Below are 23,403 nucleotides of genomic sequence, written 5' to 3'. Positions count from 1 at the left end.
ATCGCAAAAAAAAAAAAAAAAAAAAAAAGTTTACTTCTGATATACAGCTTTGAATTTTTATAGGAATTGTAACTAGCAACGTTTCTGTCAGTTGTATGATAAGCATCTGATATTGTCCTACATCTTAACAGACCTTTCAGGAAAACCATCTACAGTATATCAGACCTGATAGATAGATATACCTGATAGTCACGAACTTGGGCAAAAGTATGTGGTTCTTCCCCAAGTTGCCAGAAATTTGGAAGCACACTATTGAATAGAATGTCTTTGTTTCCTTTAGCATTATGGTTTCTCTTCAATGGAACTAAGAGACTCAACATGAACGTTCCAGCATAACAATGTCCATGTGCACAAAGCACAGAGCTCCATGAGATATAGAAAAAAGCACTTGGGTGTAATAGTCAGGTGTGTACAGTACAAACTTTTGGACGTACAGTATAGCATATTAAGAAATAGCACAGAGACTCTGGAAAACTGGAATATACAAAAAAAAGTGTGAGCTCTTAACTGGGACTGACATGAGGGGTTCAAATAGTCTGATGACATCATTTAGAGAATATACAGACACCCTTATACAGGGCTACTTACTGTAGCTTACTTACATAAGTCATTCCTGATCGACAATCCCTGTTGATTCTGTTGTATTTTTGGAATATCCCAAACACATTGCAGGCACACACACACACACACACACACACACACACACACACACACACACACACACAGTCTAAATATGTTCAAGGACACAACACATCCAAACATGTGGTAAATATTATTGTCTTGCAACTCAAACTATGTAATAGGCATTCGCTTGGGTCTGTTGAATTAAGAATGCTGACAGCCAGCTAAAGCCCAAATATCACAGACAGAGATGTATCCTTGTCTCGGTCAGAGGCACAGGCTCAACCTCATTGTAGATGTGAGCCTTTTTTTATTTTTTTACAAAGGCAGTCTGGGAACTGTGCTCCTTTTGAGAGAATTGCCTCAATCTGGCTGAGGGGCGTTTGGATCCAGAGTATGCGAGTAGGCGATCTAGTCCTTAGATTCTTAACACCTCGCGTCGGTCCGATCAAACAACAACGTAACAGTCCGATAGCGCTTTCTGCCTGCAGGATACTCTACAGTTAGAGTCACTGAGAGTCTGCATCCAGAACTGGCTACCAAATCAAACGTGGTTCTCCCTGGATCAAAATGCAATGTCCTTCAACCGGCCTCACTGTCTACTGAACGTATTTCCACCTCTACCATTGGTTCTGCCCATGTTACACTGAAGGTACAGTACAGCCCCATAGATGGTGTGTAACTGTGGGATCATAAACTTCTAATATTTCTGAAGGAGTCGAGACACCTCCGTCCACCACGTTTATAAGTCCATTCAGCACAGTGACCTGAAACGGGCCTGTATATGAGACAGAACCGTATACCTTGAAATAAGCTTGCCTTGCTTGTATTTATGGCTGGATGACTCTGTAGTGACCTCAAGCTAAACGCATGGATTCTGCCCAAAGTGATATATAATACCTAACAATCTGTTCTCTCCTTCTGTCAAGCTGTACATGCATTGCTGATGCCTGAGGTGCTGAAATGATGTCGGTGCGTAATCCTCACATTGTGGCTCCTGGGATATCTTCTAGACCTGCCTTGAAACTTTCTAAAATTCTAACAACTTTACACTTTTTCACTTTATAATCCCACTTTCCAGTATTATTCAAAAGAGAGGACGGCACCACATTCTGTCAGAAATGTCTCCGTCTCGAGTCGAGCTTTAGGTTGGTTGGTGCCTCAGACATTGAAGCGTATCTAGTGCCGGTGATATTATAACAGTTTAGATGGGTTAAATAGATTGTTAGTTACATATTCCAGTGGTATTTTTTTATCAAATATGATGTCACATGGTTAATTCAGGACTTAGTTAAAGGTTTTAGCATGTATACACATGCACAAGAAAATATCCAGGTGATAAACAATGGCTGAAATCAAACCAGCGATGTACCCATAAGTAAATCATTTTCTTATTGGATGTCTGTTCAAAGTGGCCTTTTAATTTCTGTGTGACTGCTGTTTACTGTACTTAGTCTCTGTTGTTCTGTGCAATATGTCTGCATGTCTGTATGTCTGTTATGTTTGTAAGTAATTTGTATTTTGTGTTTTATGATACCTGCCTTAGGACAACGGATGAAATTTAGCTATTGTGCTAATTCCGGCATATTTACACCGATGCTCATTGCTGATTTGTTGATTAATGTGCACTGTCCTAATTCAAATAAATAAATAAACAAACAAACAAACAAATAAATAAATATTTACTTTATCAGGTGATTACACAGAACCACAGATTATAAGTACTCTACAGTTTTAGGGGGAAATAAAGAGCTGAACTAAGGCATGGTGTCATACAGACCAAACATATAAACTGTAAGTTATCTAAACTTAACTTATCGTTACCATAGGAACTTTAGATAACTTACAGTCGCCCCTCAAGAACAAAAAAGCAAACATAACACAATGCTCTAAACTAAAATCATTGGAGAAACTATTTACATCTGCTATAAAAACAATCTTGGAATTGATCCAAACAAGGAAAAGGTCACGTTAAGGTCAAATATCTGCCATCTTAATTACATGTTCATGTTTAGGATCTCAAGGGACATGTTCCATGTCAGTCAAAATCTTGAAAATATAAAGTTATGTAGGATTTCTATGGACTTGTGACCACCAGGTGAACCAATTACATGTTTACAGTGATCTGAACAAGATCGTGGTCAAAGGTTTGTAGACACCTGACCATTACACCTAGCAGCGGTTCTTCACCAAACACCTGTCTTCAAAGATTGAAGCAAGTAATTACACTGAAGGTTTTTGTATGCTGTAGAATTAAGCTTCTCCTTCACTGGAACCAAGATTCTCGAACCCTGTTCCAACATAACAATACCCCGGTGCACAAAGCAGCTTCATGAAGACATGGTGTGTTGCTTAAGGTTGGAGTGAAGAACTTGAGTGTCCTGTACAGTGCCCTGACTCTGACTCAACCCTGACTCTGACTCTAACTGGAACCCCAGATCTGAACCCCAGATCTCCTCACTCTTACATCATCAGTGTCTGATCTCACTAATGCTCTTGTAGCTAAAGGAGCACCAATCCACACAGCCACAATCCAGCATCTAGTGGAAAACCTTCTCAGAAGAGTAGAGCAGAGCTCATTATAACAGAAAAGATAGACTATATCTGGTATGTGATGTTCAAACAAAGCACATATTGTTGTGATGGTCAGGTGTCCACATAACGTCAGTCAATTACTGTATATATTTTTTTAATCATAGTATTTTTAAAAACTTTAAAAAATGACTGACACTTTAAAACGTTTTTTTTATTTATTTATTTATTTATTTATTTATTTTTTAATCTTTACAATTCAATACTGTTTACAGGTTTTTGAATGATGGGTTTCTAGATGCATAGTTGTTTCTGGTTTTATTCTTTTATGATACTTCTCGGATTAATTAATTTTTTAATTACTGAGATTTTTCTGTAATGAAGGAAAGCAAGGAAATTTAATTCTGTCTCAGGCCGTTGACTTGTTTTACTCGGTGGATGTGTGTGTAACCTTACTCTTTTTCATTAAAATAAATGGCCATATGGAATCTATGACTATTTGTGCAGTCTGCAGGACTGGCCGTACAAAGCTTACTGCCACTGTCGAAATGAATTGATGACAATGAGCCTTTGTAAGCATCTGGAAGCAGTTATAGATTCTTTTTCCCCCTTGAGGACTAAAAAAAGGTTAGGAGAAACCCTCAGGGACACACACACACACATAGGTCTGCATAATCAGAGCTGAAATTGTGATAACACACCAGAAAAAAAAGAGAAAAAAAATGAATCAAGAATCTGCCTAAGATCTGAACTTTATGTCTCAAGCTACATTGACTTCATTTAGAACTGACAACCAAGTACTGTATATATTCCTGAACATCATGAGGAATTCTTCTGTCCCTGGAAAACTTGTATATAAAAGGCAACTTTGTGAGTAATGGTCATCATGAGTAAGCAGTTACAAATACAGTAACTCTAGTGGAAAGGAGGATGGAGAGCTTTGTGTTATTTATAGCACATTTTACAGATGTAGCCTTAGCAGACGGTTGAGTCACAACGTTATTTGATTTTAAGAGTTGACCAGGTTGTGTAATTTGAAAGAAGGAGGAGCGGGAGACCAGCAAACTGAGGGCGGCACTGAGAGGGGGGTGGTTTAGGTTTAGGTCTGATTGAGCTGAACTAGTGTTAGACCTGCAGACATGCAACAGTTGTATACGAGTGGATCACTGTTTATTGTTTTGTTTTTAACTTTTATTTTATTTTATTTTATTTTTCTAAGATAACTGCTTTTAACTTTCACTATAGAACATCACTGGCAATAAAAGTAAATCCTCTTTGACAGCTTCCTGTTAAAATATAATAAAAGGAAGAATATTGGAACAATGTTAGCTTCTCTCTTCCTTCTGCACAAATCTGACCTGACAGACATATTTTGATCCCACAGAGAGAGAGAGAGAGAGAGAGAGAGAGAGAGAGAGAGAGAGAGATGAAAACGTGAAGTAGGTTCCTCTTCTGGCTATCACAAGGCTGAGCTTTGGATGCATGGGGTGTGTTTTTAAAGTAAAGGGGTAGGAGGTGGATACTCTGAACGTTTTAGGGAGTTCAGGGTGTCCCTTTCAGGTCTGGTTGGTCCGCCCCCTCTATGAGAATACCCAGCACAGACCTCCGGGTCCCTAAACGCAGGCAGTGCTGTGAATGGAGAGCTAGACGAGGAGACTGCAGAACATACCGGCAACATGATAGTGCTGCGTTTAGTCCTGTGCGTTGTACTGACCCTGCTAGGGCTGCCTCAGGCAAGCTATGGAGGTAAGACAGTCCAAGTTCAGAAAAAAACTTTTAATCAAAGCCAAACTGTGGCTGTGTCTGAAATCATACTTTTTTTTTTTTTTTTATCACTTTTCTGTTTGCAAACTGTCCTTTCCTCCCAGACTTGGCTATGATGTAACTAAGACTGCAGCTGCATGAACTGTTTGTTTATTTATATGTTTCTCGGCTTACTGACAGATGAATTACGTGGAGTATGAATAGACTACAGGCAGCAGTGCGTGTCACCGCTCATAAGCATGTTAATGCTAAATGAAGTGCTGATATTTATATTTAAGGAGATGTTTAGTGAGTTGGAAATAGCAAGAATCTGAAAAGAAAAAGATTCTGGTGCCAATGAGAGCTGTAGGAGGTGAGAGGGACTGCTGTGTACTGATGTCTCCGAGGTGTGCAAATATCGCAGTTAAAGGTGAAGTCAAGGTGTAAGAGCTGGCAGGAAAGTGCCTATATATCCTTGTGAAAGGCTTATTCATCCACACAGGGGGAATAGAAAAAGAGGAAAGAAATACAATGCTGCCATAGTACTATGTGTAATTCATCTCTCTCTCTCTCTCTCTCTCTCTCTCTCTCTCTCTCTCTCATTAAGTATTTTTTTTTCCTCCAAACCAAGGGGTTTAATCGTTGGCATTGGTATGGAAGTGGAGGGTGGTGTGTGAGGGTGTGGGGTATGGGGGGGGGTGCTGCAGACATCCGGCATGTTCCTCAGGGTGGGAACTCCATCGTAGCCAAGAGTTGTGGCTTGCAGAAGGCAGATTGAATGAAGAGAGCCTTTGAGAGCTGCCTGAGGAGCACAGATCTCTACTCACATCACTCCAGCTTGAACAGCTTTCAGATGGTTTCACATCCTCCGAGTGACTCTAAAAGCTACATTTCATTTCAAAGGAAATGAAACCGGGTATTGATGCCGGGCATCGGATCGTTAGGTTGGCAGCAGATCAAAACTCTAAGGGGAAAATCTTTAGGGTGGCAGAGGAAATGTTTAGGTTTGTGTTAAATTGCTCAGCAATTGTCACAAGTGCAAGTGAAATCTTTCTTTTGCAAAAAGAAGTCTATTCTGTGTCTATGTTCTGTGTCTTCAGTGTATGGCTCTGTTCATGAACCTTGAGCTGTCCGGGGAACAGATGAACACTTCATAAAACACCTGGAATGTTTTAAAATGACCTCACTTCCTTAAAATTGTTTATATCTCCTTGCTGCCTCGTAACATGAGCACCATCTGAAAAGCGTCGGAATGAGACGCAGAGCTCCCGTGAGGGTGGTAGTCTCAGCTCAGCCGTGATGCGTGGTAGTCAATCAAACCGAGACAGCATGGGTGTGGCCATTCTATCAAATACACTACTCAGGTCCCAGATGTGTGTGTGTGTGTGTGTGTGTGTGTGTGTGTGTGGGCCACATTCGGTGTTAAAAAAAAGCACTTTTAATGATTTACAATTTATATCTCAGGTTATATTAACGATCATAGGTTTTTTTATACGCAGTCACACACAACCTGAACTGAAGTTCTGTTCGAATAAACAGTTTTATATAATTTAACGTAAGAGTGAAATATTACGTAACTCTGAGCAATACCCGAGCAAAGCTTCTGTCTCCTCTCAGTTGTTCCTTTGCTATGTCACTGCAGGAACACTCGACACAAACAAAATTTCTGCAGGCAAGTTTCTGAGGCTATACAAGGAGTGTGTGAGGGGAGACAGAGACAGAGACGGATTAGGTACTTGGCAGGGGAAAAGTGTTAAGATATCTCTTTGTAAGCCAATAAACAAAATATCTGCAAAAATTTTGTATTTCTCTACATAATAATTGGTAAATTGGAATTAGTCTCCTGATTTAGCTTGTGCGCACACACACACACACACACACACACACACAAAACACACACACAAAACACACACACGACATAAAGTGTAAATAATTACACATCCATTTATCTTTGCCAGTCATAATCCATGCCGGAGGCTCAGTCGCATTGCTCATGCATATATGGAAGATGTAGCCTTCTGTCCAATTTATTGACATTTCAGATGGCAGATTGTCCCTGATGCTTATGGCGACATTCTGGATATAGATGCAGTGTGGCATAAACAGCCTTTCCCAAAGTGGCTCCTGAGCTCAATGTCACAACAGATCAGATTACATTTAAGTCAAAGTTCTCAAATAAACCAACGGGTCCTAGATATACAGGATGAGCCTAAATGTAGCTGCTGTCTAAACTTTTTTTGCCGGTTCTACTGCCACATCAAATCAATGCAGAATCATGAAGTAGATTGACACATGGCTGTGGTGTCGGAGAATATTGGTTACAAACGAACCTTAATGAGTTGAGCTTCATGACGGTGCATATTACTCACCCATCTGAGTAAGACATGCTTCAGTCTGTTGCCGTGGAGAACAGAGCACTGGTGATGTTTGTTCGATGTGTTTTCTGATTCACCGTCACGAAGGGCTTCGCACATAGGTGTGTTTAATGAGCAAAGAAACAAAGGGAAAATATAATAAATATCGTAGAAGAATTTGTATCTTGTTTAATGTGATTGTGTTTGAACTCAGGTGGAATGATAATCATGACACACGTGATTCAATCAAAGAACAATAGGATGATGGAAAAGACTTCTTTCCTTATTTCTGAATTGTAAACGATACAAAACAATAAAGGGTGGCACGGTGGCTTAGTGGTTCGCACGTTCGCCTCACACCTCCAGGGTTGGGGGTTCGATTCCCGCCTCCACCTTGTGTGTGTGGAGTTTGCATGTTCTTCCCCTGCCTCTGGGGTTTCCTCCGGGTACTCCGGTTTCCTCCCCCGGTCCAAAGACATGCATGGTAGGTTGATGGCATCTCTGGAATATTGTCCGTAGTGTGTGAATGTGTGTGTGCCCTGTGATGGGTTGGCACTCCGTCCAGGGTGTATCCTGCCCGATGATGCCTGAGATCGAACGAATGAACAAAACAATAAGCTTTCCTGTCTGAATGAAATAAGACATGAATAAAACATGCTATAAAAGTTCATTCATTCATTCATTCATTTTCTACCGCTTATCCGAACTACCTCGGGTCACGGGGAGCCTGTGCCTATCTCAGGCGTCATCGGGCATCAAGGCAGGATACACCCTGGACGGAGTGCCAACCCATCGCAGGGCACACACACACACTCTCATTCACTCACGCAATCACACACTAGGGACAATTTTCCAGAGATGCCAATCAACCTACCATGCATGTCATGTCTTTGGACCGGGGGAGGAAACCGGAGTACCCGGAGGAAACCCCCAAGGCACGGGGAGAACATGCAAACTCCACACACACAAGGTGGAGGCGGGAATCGAACCCCGACCCTGGAGGTGTGAGGCGAACGTGCTAACCACTAAGCCACCATGCCCCCAAGCTATAAAAGTTATGAACACATATTTAATATTGTAAACAAAATAACTGAAAGCTTCTGGTCATATCTTAAAAATATATACGTTTTGAAATACAGTACTACCAAAAAAAGTCTCTAAAGCGTAACGAGCTCTATAGCCGAACCTAATGAGTCATTTTACCCTGAATTAGAGCTCCAAAGTCGGCTAAAATGCCCGACTAATGTGGCCTATTCCTGGTCACTTCACAAGTGTAGATGATTCTCAGTAATGGTGCAGGATCTCCACAAGTGTGCTTTCTATGTAATTTAACCCTTTAGGTTGCACAGATCATGCCCTCTGTGTGCGATTACATAAGACGCATCATTAATAGAACGCTTGTGTCTTTTGCATCGCAGTGCAGTGTGTCACACAGCAAACCCATATGTCTGATTCATTTGTTCTTAGATAGCAAGGTATGTTCATCACTCTTGGGACCCGACCCATTTTTTTTAGCTCTTAAAGGCTATTAGAGGATTTTCTGCATTAGGGAAAATAACAGCAATTGGGTTTTATCACAAAATCAAGCTCAAAGAGAGTGATTGTGGAACTGTTGCGCTTTTCTCCCACAGTGATCATGTTAATGGCGTTCATTCAAAACAGACTTGAGGAGAATTTTCCTTCTGTGATAATGTAAAACACAGAAAAGCGAGGGAGTCAAAGGAAAAGGATACTTTGCTGGATTAAGAATAATATAGAACCAGGTGTCTGAATCCTTGCATGTCTAGAACTCACTGAAAGAATGCTATAAGGAAGAGTGTAGCAACAGCCACACACACACACACACACACACACACACACTGAGAGACAGAGAGACAGATGCTGGGTGTGGCACTCAGAGCCTGTGTTTGTACTACAGCTAAATACATCTGTCAGTTCACATTTTAAAACACAGACCCAGATTTCATACAGCATGACTGCAAACAAGGTAACAGCTGTATTCACTGCTGCTGCACTACATCATACTGTATATACAAATCCAATCTCATGGAAAAATGTATAAGCTTTTTTGCTAACCTTAATCCTAACATTATCCTTCGAAATGAATAGAATTGTGAAAAATCTCACAAGGAAGCTTGTGTTTGTGTTTTTAAGCAACATTGCACTAGTGTTGTAGTCATGTTGTTTTACTGAATATCCACATGGCTGTTATGTTACGGGCCAACAGTCCAAATGTTGCAGGCAATCACAGCCAAGCTGATATTCCCTATAACAACATGATCACTAGTGTGAGTTGCTGTTACACAACAGATTTATTAAGAATTAATTAATACTGAGTAATAAATATTTTAGTTTTTTTGAAAAAAATCTGGGGGGGCACGGTGGCTTAGTGGTTAGCACGTTCACCTCACACCTCCAGGGTTGGGGGTTCGATTCCCGCCTCCGCCTTGTGTGTGTGGAGTTTGCATGTTCTCCCCGTGCCTCGGGGGTTTCCTCCGGGTACTCCGGTTTCCTCCCCACGTCCAAAGACATGCATGGTAGGTTGATTGGCATCTCTGGAAAAATTGTCCGTAGTGTGTGATTGCGTGAGTGAATGAGAGTGTGTGTGTGTGTGCCCTGCGATGGGTTGGCACTCCGTCCAGGGTGTATCCTGCCTTGATGGCCTATGACGCCTGAGATAAGCACAGGCTCCCCGTGACCCGAGAATAGCGGTAGAAAATGAATGAATGAATGAATGAATGAATGAAAAAATCTTTCAACTCTGCTTCTGGAAATAGTAGATCCAGGAGTCGGCACATTCGTGACATCCCATTGGATTGGCTAGCTATCTCACAGATTTCTACAGTACGTGTTCATGTTAAAGGTGGAATCTTGTGAAATTGTTTTTTCTGCTTTTTTTTAATCTGATGTCATATTTTAAGCCCAGAATTTCATATTCATAAAAAAAAAAAAAAAATATTCATAGTAACCGTAGAATGAAAGGATTTATTTGTAACAACGTTTACAATTTCTTGTTAAATGCGGTTATAGGAAATATTGGTGTGCTTGGATCACAAAACCTCTCGTCCAATCAAATTCCTGGACTGGAACCAACTGTTGATCATTGAATTCATGTATTTATTGTATTTTATGTTCTAGATATGTTTTTTTCAGATACAGTTATTGTGTACATACGATTAGGCTCTAATACTGTATCAAACAAGCATAACTTCACAAATCACAAAATTTCGAATACTCGTGTTTGCAAGTTTTTATTTTTAAACCGTTTAATGGGATACACTTTATCGCACCTCGACCATTTTCTGTGTATCAGTGGCCAAGGAACAGCTGCGTTCATCATAAAAGTGCTTGAGAACTTTGACTTAAGTGTAATCTGATCTGTTGTGACTGTTGTCAGCATCCACTTTGGGTAAAGCTGTTTATGCCACACGGCATCTATATCCAGAACGTCGACTTTAAGGGTGCTTTGATTGTTCCTCTTGGAGAGCCCTTAAAGTTTTTATGTCAAACTCTACCAAAGAGTGTTTCTCTAACAGGAAGGAGAGCTAATTGTAGAAGAACGGGTTGATAAATGCCATGCTTGTTGATAGCACATTCCTTTAATTGTGAAGATAAATGTTAATGGTGTATGACCAGAATGCACCACTGATGGGTGTCTGTGCTTTTGCTGGATAATTAAATGTCAAGCTGTGTAATGGCTTTGTTTCCATCTAACTGCAATTGTAACGAGATTAAGAAGGTGCTTTGTTGGTGATGGTAAGCTGCTGCTGCTGCTGCTGGTGGTGCTGCTGGTAGAAACCAATATTCAGTCACTACCAGGAAATGGCTGTGGGGATAACAGCACATCATACCTGGTAAATTACTTCCCTCGCTATTAATAAGGAAACTGGGTCATCTTTTGGCATTGATATTCTCTTGAGGATCTACAGCATCAGCACAGGGAGCAGCCTGAAGCACAGTTACGCTGGATGCTTGAAAATGATTTAGATCGTGATTATGGATGTGTTTTGTTTTAACACCTTATTGAATCTTCAAAAATATAAATAACGAGCCGGCTCTGAACAAAAACACTTCTGTTCTGGATACTTCAACACACACAGTGTCTGTAATGTAAGAGGTTACATCAGGTTTTGAAAATGTACTAATATCTCTCTCACACAAAATTGCAGCATAAAATTCCATTTAGCTGTGCTTCTTAGCCTCGTCAAAATGGTAATCTAAAACCACTGTCACATGCCTAAAGTTTTGAACTGGTTTGAAGGGCAATTGAGTTGCTTTCCGCTGGGAGCAATGCACAGCTGTTAGCATATTTAACTATCAGCGCTTGTTCCAGCACTAATCTTCAATGGAGGATAAGTGGTGGTGCTTTGGGAAGTTTGCAAATATCTTTTCACACGGGTGCTCCCCAGAGACGGAATGAAGATATGGAAAGAGATTCTGATTGATACCTTATATATTATCGCATAGAGTGATATGGATAAATATAGTTAAAGCAGAAAAGAAAAGAAAAACATGGTCTCACAGGCAGTTGAAAGGAACAGAGGTGTAAAGGATCCCTAGATAGATTGTGATGGGAGCCAGTGCACACGGTGACGCCAAGACTCGTGTCGTCATCGAGAATGTATGAGGGCTTAAAATAAACTAGAGGAAATGGCAGGCTGCACGCTCGACGCTGAAAAGGACGAGTTGCTGGAATACCTCAGCGTGAATGCTTCAGGCGTTGGTGACAAAGCAAACTCTCCTAGAGACAGACAGCTACTAGTGTGGCTTTTTATATATGTGCCGAGCACTGATAAGGCCTGATTTGGGCTGGTTTTAAATATGGCTGCATATGTGGCAGAAGATGTGTAGTATCATGCAGATTCAGACAGATATGCAAGAGCTTCAGTCAACAGCAGAATGGGGAAATGTCATCTCAGGTCCTTAGTCTGTGGCATAGATGGGCCGATATGAGAATTTCAGAAAGGCATTTTCTTAAAAAACACAAGGATCTGCTGGCAGATCAGAGAGGTCAGAGAACACAAACTGGTTCAAATTACAACAGCGCTGAGCAGAAAAACATCACAAAACGTTCAAGTGGATGAGTTACAACACCAGAAGACCGCATCGAGATGCACTCCTATCAGCCCAGAATACAAATCTGAGGCTAAAGGGGACACAAGACCAAGAAAAGCCTGGTCTGTTGAAAAGCCTGGTGCTCCCATAGACTTTACTTTAAATATTTGCCGAATGTCCCAGCTCCTGCTTGCTAAGAGAAGCCATTGCTGTTTTGCACAAGCTAATAGGCTAGTATGGTCAAATATTAGCTTTGTAGTGCTTAGCATGCTTAAGGAGTGAGATAGTTACTGCTTCAGAAAAGGAAATGTGACCTGAGTGTTTGATATTATGTTGAATGTATTGTTTGATATTCAGACAGCAAATTGAGAGCCTCATATTCAGTTCAGTTCAATTTACTTATGTAACACTGTTAACATTAGACATTGTCTCGAATCAGCTTTACAAAAGTATAGAATCGTAGAATAAAAATAAATAATAAAGTTTATACCTAATGATCAAGCCTGAGGTGACGGTGGCAAGGAAAATTTCCCTGAGATGATATGAGGCAGAAACATTCAGTGGAACCAGACACATACATGTAAGGGATGCTCATCCTCATTTGGGTAAAGCTGGACAGTAAATAATGTAAATGTAAATAATCTCCTTTCTACAATAGTTTATAGTCGAGTAGAATTGTGCTTAACACTAATTTCTTTCTGCTGAAGTCTTCAAATGTTCACTGATGAAGAGCCGAGCACAAACCGACCGACGTTACAGCAATTCAAAGATGCCGTGATAGTCTCCAAGTGGTTGTAGCTTATTTAGTGATACGATATGCCACATCGCTACACTCTTAATTCAGTACACCACATTCAGATGAGGTGGTAAAATCCTCTGAATCGATGCTACACCACACACAGGTGGGTTCATTAGCAGGCAAGTCAGCTGCAAGTAAGTCCAAGCCCCAGCACAGGCCTTTTATTTATGTGCATGTCTCTTGTAATGGATTCAGGACCAGCTGTACGTATGTGAGAACACACAACATAAAACATAGCTGCGAGGCCGCAAAAAAGCCGTCAACACTCAGTTTACTCATGTAACGTAGTCAGTGTGAAATGAATGTAAATACTCAACCACAGACCTGCAGGAAAGGCTCAGGACTAAGATCATGTGTCATATGTAAGCGAAAGGTCTCAGAGTAAGTAGATGGTTTGTTAGATACAGTACAGTATACTACAGTGTGTTCATGGTGTCGATTGAATGTGAGTTTTTTTTTTTTTCATTTCTTACTCCACAGTGGTGTTAATATGAAGCTCATAAATTTAAAGTAGACACTCAGAATTGTAGAATTTGTAGAGTTTCATCAGTATTTTTGTTTTTTTTCTAGAATATTAGGGGTGATATATTTATGGAAAAGTTATTAAAAAAACTGTTCCCTTTTTATCCACACAAATGTTTGTATCTTCAGATTAAATGATGATATCAAACCCCAGATGTTCATAATCAGTTTAAATTTATCAACACTAAAATTCTGTGTTAGGTTATAAACAGAGGGACAGGCACACGTCCCACACTGAAAGAACAACAAGTCCTTAATCATTTTAGATCAGACTCACAGCCAGAAATCCGTTCATTTCTTCATATTGATTTAAAATGTCCCATAAGCCCATTTCCATTCCAGTGATGGAAAGGACCACCAGTGAACTGGAAAAAGGGCTTCTCCATTTTGAACAAAAATTATAAATGTATATAAATAAGACATGTGACACTGGTTTTTATTTTTTCCTGTCCAAAACCATTGAATTCTTCTTTGTTAGAAAAGTAGTGTGTGAATAATGCAGACATTTCAATTAAAAGAAGACAAAATATATACTTTTTGTTTTGTATAGTATTGTACTGTATGTTGTCTAAGGGTTGGGCTGCTGCTTATTTCAGGAATATGTAATCACATGCACTTCTTATTTCTTTGTCTGTTTTGGAGCAGCTTCCAGCTTTTTATCCAGTTCTCCCTCAAATGATTATGTATGAAGGAACTTTCCATGTCTCCACATGCACAGCACACAAACGGACCATTTAGGTTTGTACGGTAAAACACACACACATGCAGAATAAAGTTCAAAGATCTTTGTGCATCTAGCCTTCGGAGTTAGAACATACAGTATGAGTAGATGAATTTTATATTTAAAATGTAGAACAGAGAGTGAGTGAGAGTGTAGAACAGGAACAGAAAGTGCTGACTTGTGAAGCTGCTCTGATCTATCTTCTTCTGCTGGCCTCTTCTGCTTAGATGTCATGAGGATTTTGACTTTTTAAATATAAATGTATATTTTCTTTCCGAATCACTGCAGGTGAACTAATTCAGAGATCTTTTCATTTACATGTCTGGACAAATGTGAGCCTGGAGAAGGAAATTAATCAATCCCTAGGGATCATAGATATGAACGCAAAATCGGATGAGCGTTTAATTTTTGAAAATGACCTCACGTCGTACCCAAGGTTCAGGCTTTGTATGGTTGTGGGTTCTTAGCACCTTCAGAATGTAGCCTTGTGATAATCAGTTGTCGGGTTCTTCATTTTTAAGACAACCGAGGAACTCTTCACTTTTCTAGAATTAATTATTTTCTCTTTTGCATGCGGACCAGCAATGTGGTTATTCTAGATTTTATTGTTAGTCTACAGATGAGGACATTAACCGTTCTTGTTGTACAGAACAAACCGGCAGCACAACCTGGCTGTAGCGTTAACACTCCCTCACTTGTCATTTCACACATGAAACTGTTCTTGACTCGGGGCTCCAGCTATCGATAATACGGCTTTTCATTAATATTCAAACGTTATTTTGCCCTCAGCTCAAGCATCGTAAATAGGCGGCATATTCAAATAAATATCCTAGCATACAAGACAGAGGAAATGAAGGAGAAATCTTTAAGAATGTGTTTGTTCACTGGAGAGGAAAATTAGGCTATTAAGGAAGTCTATTTGAGCAATTCTGAGTTATATAACCAATTGTAAATATTATGTTTGGACATTTGCAGTGTGCATGGCATACACGAACAGCATCAGGATGGCATTTGTTTGTTTTTCAAGGTGCAAGGCTTTTTTTTTTTTTTTTTTTTTTTTTTTGCTACGTGAGATGCTGTTTAAAATAGAAATGAATAAACCTGTTATAAAAAGTGTTATGGGGTTGTATTGCTGTCATGGACAGTGAGAGTCACTGTGCTGCAGACAGCCAACGCCCTTAACTGGGAGCCAGACCATCTGGCAGCATGAGGGGATCCCGCTTTTTCAAGTGACTGTTACTCAATTACGCCTGCTACTGACTTTGGCAAAGTTCTCTCCTTTTTTGGTAGTTGTGGAGCTAAAAATTCTTTATTTCCTTTCCCTTGGGTAGTTTCCACATGTGTACTTTCTGGAGCTGCAGCACTCAGCCAGGACAAAGCGTCTTTCTTGTATTCGTCCAGTGACAAATAACCTTACTTATATGGTTTTCCTGTTCCACCCTGTTCGACTGCGTTGAGTGGGATCAGCCCACTACTACCTTGTAAAGAATCAAAAAAAGAAACCGTCTTCTGTATAAACCATCCGAAAGGGTTGAACGAAGTCATAGATTTGAACACGATCCACATCGCTTGGTCCCAGGATAGACAGGAGAGAGGAGTGTCCACATTTCAACTTTCCCCTATCATAGCCTGCACGGTCTGATGACACAGTTAAGAGGGCATGTTTGCTCTAAGCCCAGGATTTAATGGCTTAATTTACTATAATGTTCATGTATTAAGGGGAAATTAGTGTGTTTGGAGTCATGTTTAGGCTCTGAACTACCACATGGCCCTAAGTATGGACGGAGTAATAGATGGAGAGAAAAGAGAGACCACCACTGAGGCAAAACAAGCAGACCACAGGCTGTGATTAGACTCGAGCACGTGCACACAAATATATTAATTTAAGAGCTTTTGGAAGTGAAAGGTCTTTGGCTTCACTTAGTATGAGAGTTTTTGAGCTTTCTCTAGATACTTATACATCTGTAAAGGGTTCGGGCAGACGGGAAGATGGATACGGACACGTGAATGCACTAAAACATGGACTGCCTCGGCTACACAATAAACAAGGACATTTAGTTTCAGTGACCTTCAATTTGTACATGTATAATAGCTTGGGCCTGGGTGTGTATTAATTACGCCACAATGTGAAAAGTTGTGCTGTTAGTGTGGTTTTTGGGCTCATGGGAGGACTGCAGTAGCAGACTAGTGGAAAGGTGGTGACATCATTCTGCGGTCACACACACACACACACATTTCTACTTGCCATTATCTTTGATGGCACAATCTTTTCTATTCATTGATCCAGACCAAATGATTCTCTCCCATTATGATAAATTAGCATGTGAGAAGTTTCTGCAGCTGCCAGATGTTTAGCAGTTTGGAAAAAAGGCTATCAAAATCCAAACAAGCTGAGAGACAGAACAAACTGACCATGAAAGGTGGAGACATTTCAAACACACATGCTTTATTTATCATTATTTAATCAAACACGGCTTTTGTGAATTGACTTGTTTCATGTATGTACAGTACAGTATCTCACAGAAGTAAATACACTCCTCACATTTTTGTGAATATTTTATTATATATTTTCATGTGACAACACTGAAGAACTGACACTTCTGAACTGCTACGATGTAAAGTAGTGAGTGTACAGTTTGTATAACAGTGTACATTTGCTGTCCCCTCAAAATAACTCAACACACAGCCATTAATGACTAAACCGTTGGCCACAAAAGTGAGTACACCCCTAAGTGAAAATGTCCAAATTGGTCCCAATTAGCCATTTTCTCTTCCCGGTGTCATGTGACGTGTTACTGTTATGAGGTCTCGGGTGTGAACAGGGAGCAGGTGTGTTAAATTTGCTGTTAAATCGCTCTAACTCTCTCATACTGGTCACTGGAGGTTCAACATGGCACCTCATGGCAAAGAACTCTCTGAGGATCTGAAACCTAGCTGAGTGAGCTGTACTAGTTAGCCAGAATGTTCAATATTTTGCAGTGGTAAAGCATTATCTTGTAGTATTAAAATTAAAATAGTTGTTTGGTCACTGGTAGTTTTTGCTAGATATACTGAAACGTATGAATTTACATGAGTTAACTAGCTAACCTGAGGGGCACGGTGGCTTAGTGGTCAGCACGTTCGCCTCACACCTCCAGGGTTGGGGTTCGATTCCACCTTGTGTGTGTGGAGTTTGCATGTTCTCCCCGTGCCTCGGGGGTTTCCTCCGGGTACTCCGGTTTCCTCCCCCGGTCTAAAGACATGCATGGTAGGTTGATTGGCATCTCTGGAAAATTGTCCCTAGTGTGTGATTGTGTGAGTGAATGAGAGTGTGTGTGTGCCCTGCGATGGGTTGGCACTCCGTCCAGGGTGTATCCTGCCTTGATGCCTGATGACGCCTGAGAGGCTCAGGCACAGGCTCCCCGTGACCCGAGGTAGTTCGGATAAGCGGTAGAAGATGAATGAATGAATGAACTAGCTAACCTAGCAAGCTACTTAATCCCTAGCCTCAGACATCACGCCCAGGAACCTTTGTCTGAACATCTGGTTTAAATTTAATATCTAAATAACATAAAATTAGAAACACTTCTAGAAGTCGTGATCTGATTGGATTGGTTGGGGTTTACTGGATTTCCTGGAAGCACATTTTTTAACATTTTGCCTGGAATCAATGCCACCGTGATGCTCTACTTCCCCTGTGGAAGAAGGAAGCTGATAAATGCTGGAGTTTCCAAATGATGTGAAGTTTATGGTACAGACTACTTTATTTACATGACTTTCTTAAATGAACGAACTGTGGTTGCACGCTGGTCTGTTTCTGTTGGACGATCCTTGGCCAATAAAAGCTGCTCTGGAGTTCAGACCTTCTGAAGCTCGACTGCTAGGTTCGCACACATTTATTCGCACACATTTTCTAATTTTCAGATTAATCATCACATATCGTGTATTTAAATTTGCTCTCAAATGGCACCAGAAATGTGAAGAATTTTACCACTGGTTCTGGTGTGTTTTCTTCTTTTACGAAAGCAACTGAATTGATGAAATCCTGACCTCATGTTCAATAAGAGGAAAACTGATGATCTCTGATAATCTCACTATTTCGTGTCTGTCCTCCCTGAGAGTCAGGTTAAGCTCAGATGAAGTGAAAGGCAAAGCAGCGTGTTTAATAAGCAGGCCGTGTGCGCTAGAGGCTGCTGATCCTCTTTCTCCTAATGAATGCTAATGGATCTGCCTGAATGTATGTCCTTCTCTATCTCGCCAGCACCCACCCCACCCCACCCACCACCACAAACGGCGAAGCAGGCACACCTCACCGCTTCCTATTAAGCGACCGTGAAATTAGAAATCACAAATTAGACGCAGGAAGTATTGCTGTTCACCCAGCAGGCCCCTGAAATGTGACAGAATACGTCGGAATATGCAGCACAAATTTTAATAATGTTAAAGCGCTTCGCAAATTGGTACCTTGTGCCGTCTGTTGGTAAATTATGTTTAACAAATAAGATGTTTTCACCTCCTCGAGAAGTAACATGCTGGATAAACAGTCCCAGAATACTGTTAAAAGTCACATTAGCTATGATGGAATATTGAGTCTGCTTGTAGTTAGCATCTGATTAGAACGAAGACTCTTTTTTTCACCTCTTTTGAAAAAATGCTGTATACAGCTGAATATTTTTGCAGCAGGAACAATGGAAGATGTTTAGCGTGACTGTAGTGTTGTGCGTGAGTTCTGCCTTGTACTGTAAGTCAGATTATAAAGCAAAATCGGCAAAATTTGGTATTTGGTATTTTTCATTTTCAATGTGCACAAGTTAAATGTCACACATGTCTATTCACAAATATTTCTTAATATCTGTTTACACAATAGGGGGGCACGGTGGCTTAGGGGTTAGCACGTTCGCCTCACACCTCCAGGGTTGGGGGTTCGATTCCCGCCTCCGCCTTGTGTGTGTGGAGTTTGCATGTTCTCCCCGTGCCTCAGGGGTTTTCTCCGGGTACTCCGGTTTCCTCCCCCGGTCCAAAGACATGCATGGTAGTTTGATTGGCATCTCTGGAAAATTGTCCGTAGTGTGTGATTGTGTGAGTGCATGAGAGTGTGTGTGTGTGCCCTGCGATGGGTTGGCACTCCGTCCAGGGTGTATCCTGCCTTTTGATGCCCAATGACGCCTGAGATAGGCACAGGCTCCCTGTGACCCGAGGTAGTTCGGATAAGCGGTAGAAGATGAGTGAATGTTTACATAATAATGTTATGAGTTAGATGTCGGACGATCTTTAGTCGAACACGTAACATGTCAAGCAAAGTATAGAAAAGATATCAGATAAATCATGTCCTGTGGGCGGAGTCACGTTTCTAAGCCTGATACTAACCTGTAATCTCCTTCGATGTCTGACCTGAGTTGCCTAGAAACCTGCCGATACTTTTATAATCAGACTGAAGAATCTTTCAAGAATTTTTTTAAGAAATCGGATTGACATTCTGGCTAAATGTCATACGCTTATTATTTTATTTTATCACTAAAAGTCAGGAAGTGCTATTCGATTATATGTGTGTATGCTTTTTACAGAGGCGCTTCTGGTGCATTTCATATGAAAGAACACACACAGAGTTGTTGACAATTGCGGACAAAATCTTTACTTCTAAAAGTTTCTTCGACTTTTGCTAGTGTTCTGTTAGATAGACAGAGAAGACCGTTAGCATGAAGACATTCACAAAAGGCTTGTAGTAGCACACACACAAACACGTAGGATGAACTGAGATGTCTATAGACTTGCGTGTATAATTCTTCATAATATTCACAGTGAGCTCACCATGAGAAAAGCACCACCAATAAGTCACTCACATGTCCTAGTGTTGTAAATTCTAACAAGTTACAGATCGAGAGATGTCGATACGATGAAATCCATGCGGGCATAAAGCCAGTCGACCTACAGAGCAAGAGCCTTCATCTGAACCATTCTGTGATCTTGTCGACATAATATGTAAAGCTGCGTTTTATTGGTGTTTTAGTTGTGGATGTCTGGCAGACATCTGCAGCATGGGCATGCTAAAGACTTCTAATAAATATCTTCCTGTTAATAGAGAAGAGAACAGCCATCAACAGACAGATGCCTGCGAGTTATCGGGAAAAATCTTTCTCTTCTGAGTGTAATGTATATGTTTGCAAGTGATTAGCCGTGAGAATAGAGCAGGAGACATGCAAGACAGAAAAATAGAATTGGGGTTTGGAAACGCGAGGCTGTTACAGTCGTGCTGGGGATGTAGGATCCCTTGCTGAGCACACGTTTAAGCCATGAATCTAAATGTCCCAGCGGAGTGCGAGCATGATCCACAGTTGTGAGGAACTAACAAAGGTTGAAATGTAGCAGGGAGATCCGTCACCTCGTATCAAGGCCTGATAAGGCGCTAAACTATGTGTACTTTAATGGTGAACGAGCCATGTACACTTGGTGGGAATTTTCAGGGAAGTAGCTAGCGTAGTATTTCATCTGACATCTGTAAGCTTAGCTTAAGGGAATCAGCTAAACAGCATTTCTAGTTCAATCCTCTACTCGGAAGACAGCAGACAGCTTGTAAGATCTGGAAGCTTATTTCACTTACATCATTTTCAGCAGTGAGGACTGGTTTGAATGAATATGTCTGTATGGTGATGGAACTAAACTAAATACTATTATATACCGTATAACTCCCTTAAAGGTAAAAAGCACTAACTGTGAGCAGCCATGTTGATTCAAAGTCACTTGTTGAACTCAGGTTTGAGGAGACCATCTGAATATCCTTAATAGGATCTGGGTTTTCTTTGGTTTCTCTGATTTAGATGTTGAAATTTTTTTATTCAGATGCAGCATAGGTCAAAAAAAATTGTAGAAAAATCTACAAATGATATCAGATACTTAATGACTTGTGGGAGGGGTCACGCGTCTATGGCTAAGACTAATGGCTAAGACTGGTGTACATACAACCTGGTTGCGAAATGACCTGAGTTGCCTAGCAACCTAATGATACTTTTAGAAACTTGCTGAAGAAAATCTCAAGAATTTTAGTTAGAATTCGGTTTGACATTTTGGCTAAAATGTTATTCGATTATTATTTTGTATTAGCACTAAAAGACATGAAGTGCTATTCGACTCTATGTGTGTATGCATTTAACAGATATCTAATACACATCTGGTGCATTTCATATGAAATAACGCACACACAGGCATAGACACAGTCGTTACTGCAGACTAAAACCTGACTGGGGTCACTTCTAAAAGATTCTTTGACTTGACATGTCAGCTAAAATTTGCCATTCTCTTGGTGTTAAACTGACATTTTCTAGTCTAGAAGATTGTTATCGCTTGGCTTCCTGTCCGCAGCTAAAGACAGTTCTGCAGTGACTGAACATATACATTCATTCATTCATTTTCTACCGCTTATCCGAACTACCTCGGGTCACGGGGAGCCTGTGCGACGGAGTGCCAACCCATCGCAGGGCACACACACACTCTCATTCACTCATGCAATCACACACTACGGACAATTTTCCAGAGATGCCAATCAACCCACCATGCATGTCTTTGGACCGGGGGAGGAAACCGGAGTACCCGGAGGAAACTGCCGAGGCACGGGGAGAACATGCAAACTCCACACACACAAGGAGGAGGCACGAATCGAACCCCCAATCCTGGAGGTGTGAGGCGAACGTTCTAACCACTAAGCCACCGTGCCCCCCTGAACATATACAGTGGGGTCTAAAATTTAGAACATTGAGAACATGAGCTACATAGACTCTACAAGTTTAATGCAAAACCTTATGATCCTTTTCTAGATCAAATCTGACCTTTTGTACAAAGCAGTTAACAAACAATATCACGCATTTTAATAACATTTAATAGGAATGTTAAAACACACAATCATTTTAATAGGAAGCTAGAAATAGTGCAGAATCCAATATTAGACATTGAAGATACTGAAGAGTGAATTTTATTTGTTTTAAATATTTCAAAGTTCTAAAACCATATTAAGTAAAATCCCAGATTTTATGTATGATAACGTTTTACAATAACAAGATCAAGGATATCGTCGTTGCATTGAAAAACCAATGTGCTGCCCAACAAGTCTTCATAAACTCATTTGTTATGCGGAAGAAAGTTGCAACTACTTTAACGTGTCTGCGTCTCAGAAAGAACCTGACCTACAGTAGCTATCTAGCCTTAGGTTTTAGGCAAGCTATGTAGGTTTGTGAAGGTGCTATAAATTAGGCATGTTAGCTGACTAGCAAGCTAAACCTGCTAATTCGTTGTTAGCTTCTTACCTGAAACCATTGCAAAGAGTCTCACCTAACTGACTGTAACCGCAACCATCTTCTGTTGGTTTGGAAAGGTCTTTATGAACAATTTTAAAGCAGCACAATGTAACCTTGAAAAAATCTGTCTTGCTCGATCGTCCCCAGCTTTGTTTCTGGATTTAGGAGGCACGGTTGACGTCAGAGTGACGCTGTCTGTTGCTGACAAACTAAATACTGTGACTTCAGATGAATAGCTCCAACTGAACAGAGTGTTTCTTTTTAGCAGTGTGAGAGAGCCAGGAGGCAGTGAGGTCGTGATGTCTTACTAATGACCGGGTACAAGAGAGTAGACGAGAACTGGGTGCGGTGGAGAAACAGTAGCTGGTGGAAACAGTGGCGTAAGCAGCTACTGCTAAAGAGGGAGTTCCCTGAAGGCTTTAGGGAAGGTTTGGGAGCTGGGGGTTCTGCTGGAAAAGCATTTATGAGCCTTTCTGAAGACATAACATAAGCAAGGGGCCTAAGCAGGGTCGACTGAGCATCCTGTGCTTTCAGCTGCAAAGAATTAAATTCCCATTTTGATCAAATGCTCGAAACTATTTCTAATACATGCGTAGAAAAGACAGATACACGTTTGCACACTTTTCAGTAGAGTTTCAGAAAGAGCAAAAAATAATAAAGGAAACAATTTCAGCAAAAAGCAGCAGGGCGAGGTTAAATCTCCTGCGATTTTTGCTCATTCGTGAGCATGCTCGGTGATACAATGTACGGTTTTCCACACTGTCAGTGGAAATGTTGAGCACAAAGTTACCA

The 23,403-nt window shown here is 40.7% G+C and overlaps 1 protein-coding gene across 1 annotated transcript in view; it reads left to right on the top strand.

The window, feature by feature from the left end:
• Positions 1-4,758: 4,758 nt before the first annotated feature.
• cspg4 (chondroitin sulfate proteoglycan 4) overlaps positions 4,759-23,403 on the top strand; it is a 43,841-nt gene continuing 25,196 nt past the window's right edge. The window contains exon 1 of the mRNA XM_060886852.1: positions 4,759-4,899. Coding sequence (XP_060742835.1) covers positions 4,830-4,899 — 70 coding nt within the window. The 5' untranslated portion in view covers positions 4,759-4,829. The remainder of the gene's footprint in view (positions 4,900-23,403) is intronic.

This window comes from Tachysurus vachellii, chromosome 14 (assembly GCF_030014155.1).
Source record: "Tachysurus vachellii isolate PV-2020 chromosome 14, HZAU_Pvac_v1, whole genome shotgun sequence".
Taxonomy (NCBI): Eukaryota; Metazoa; Chordata; class Actinopteri; order Siluriformes; family Bagridae; genus Tachysurus; species Tachysurus vachellii.
The sequence above is the reverse complement of the archived record's forward strand: the minus strand, read 5'-3'. Positions and strand labels throughout refer to the sequence as shown.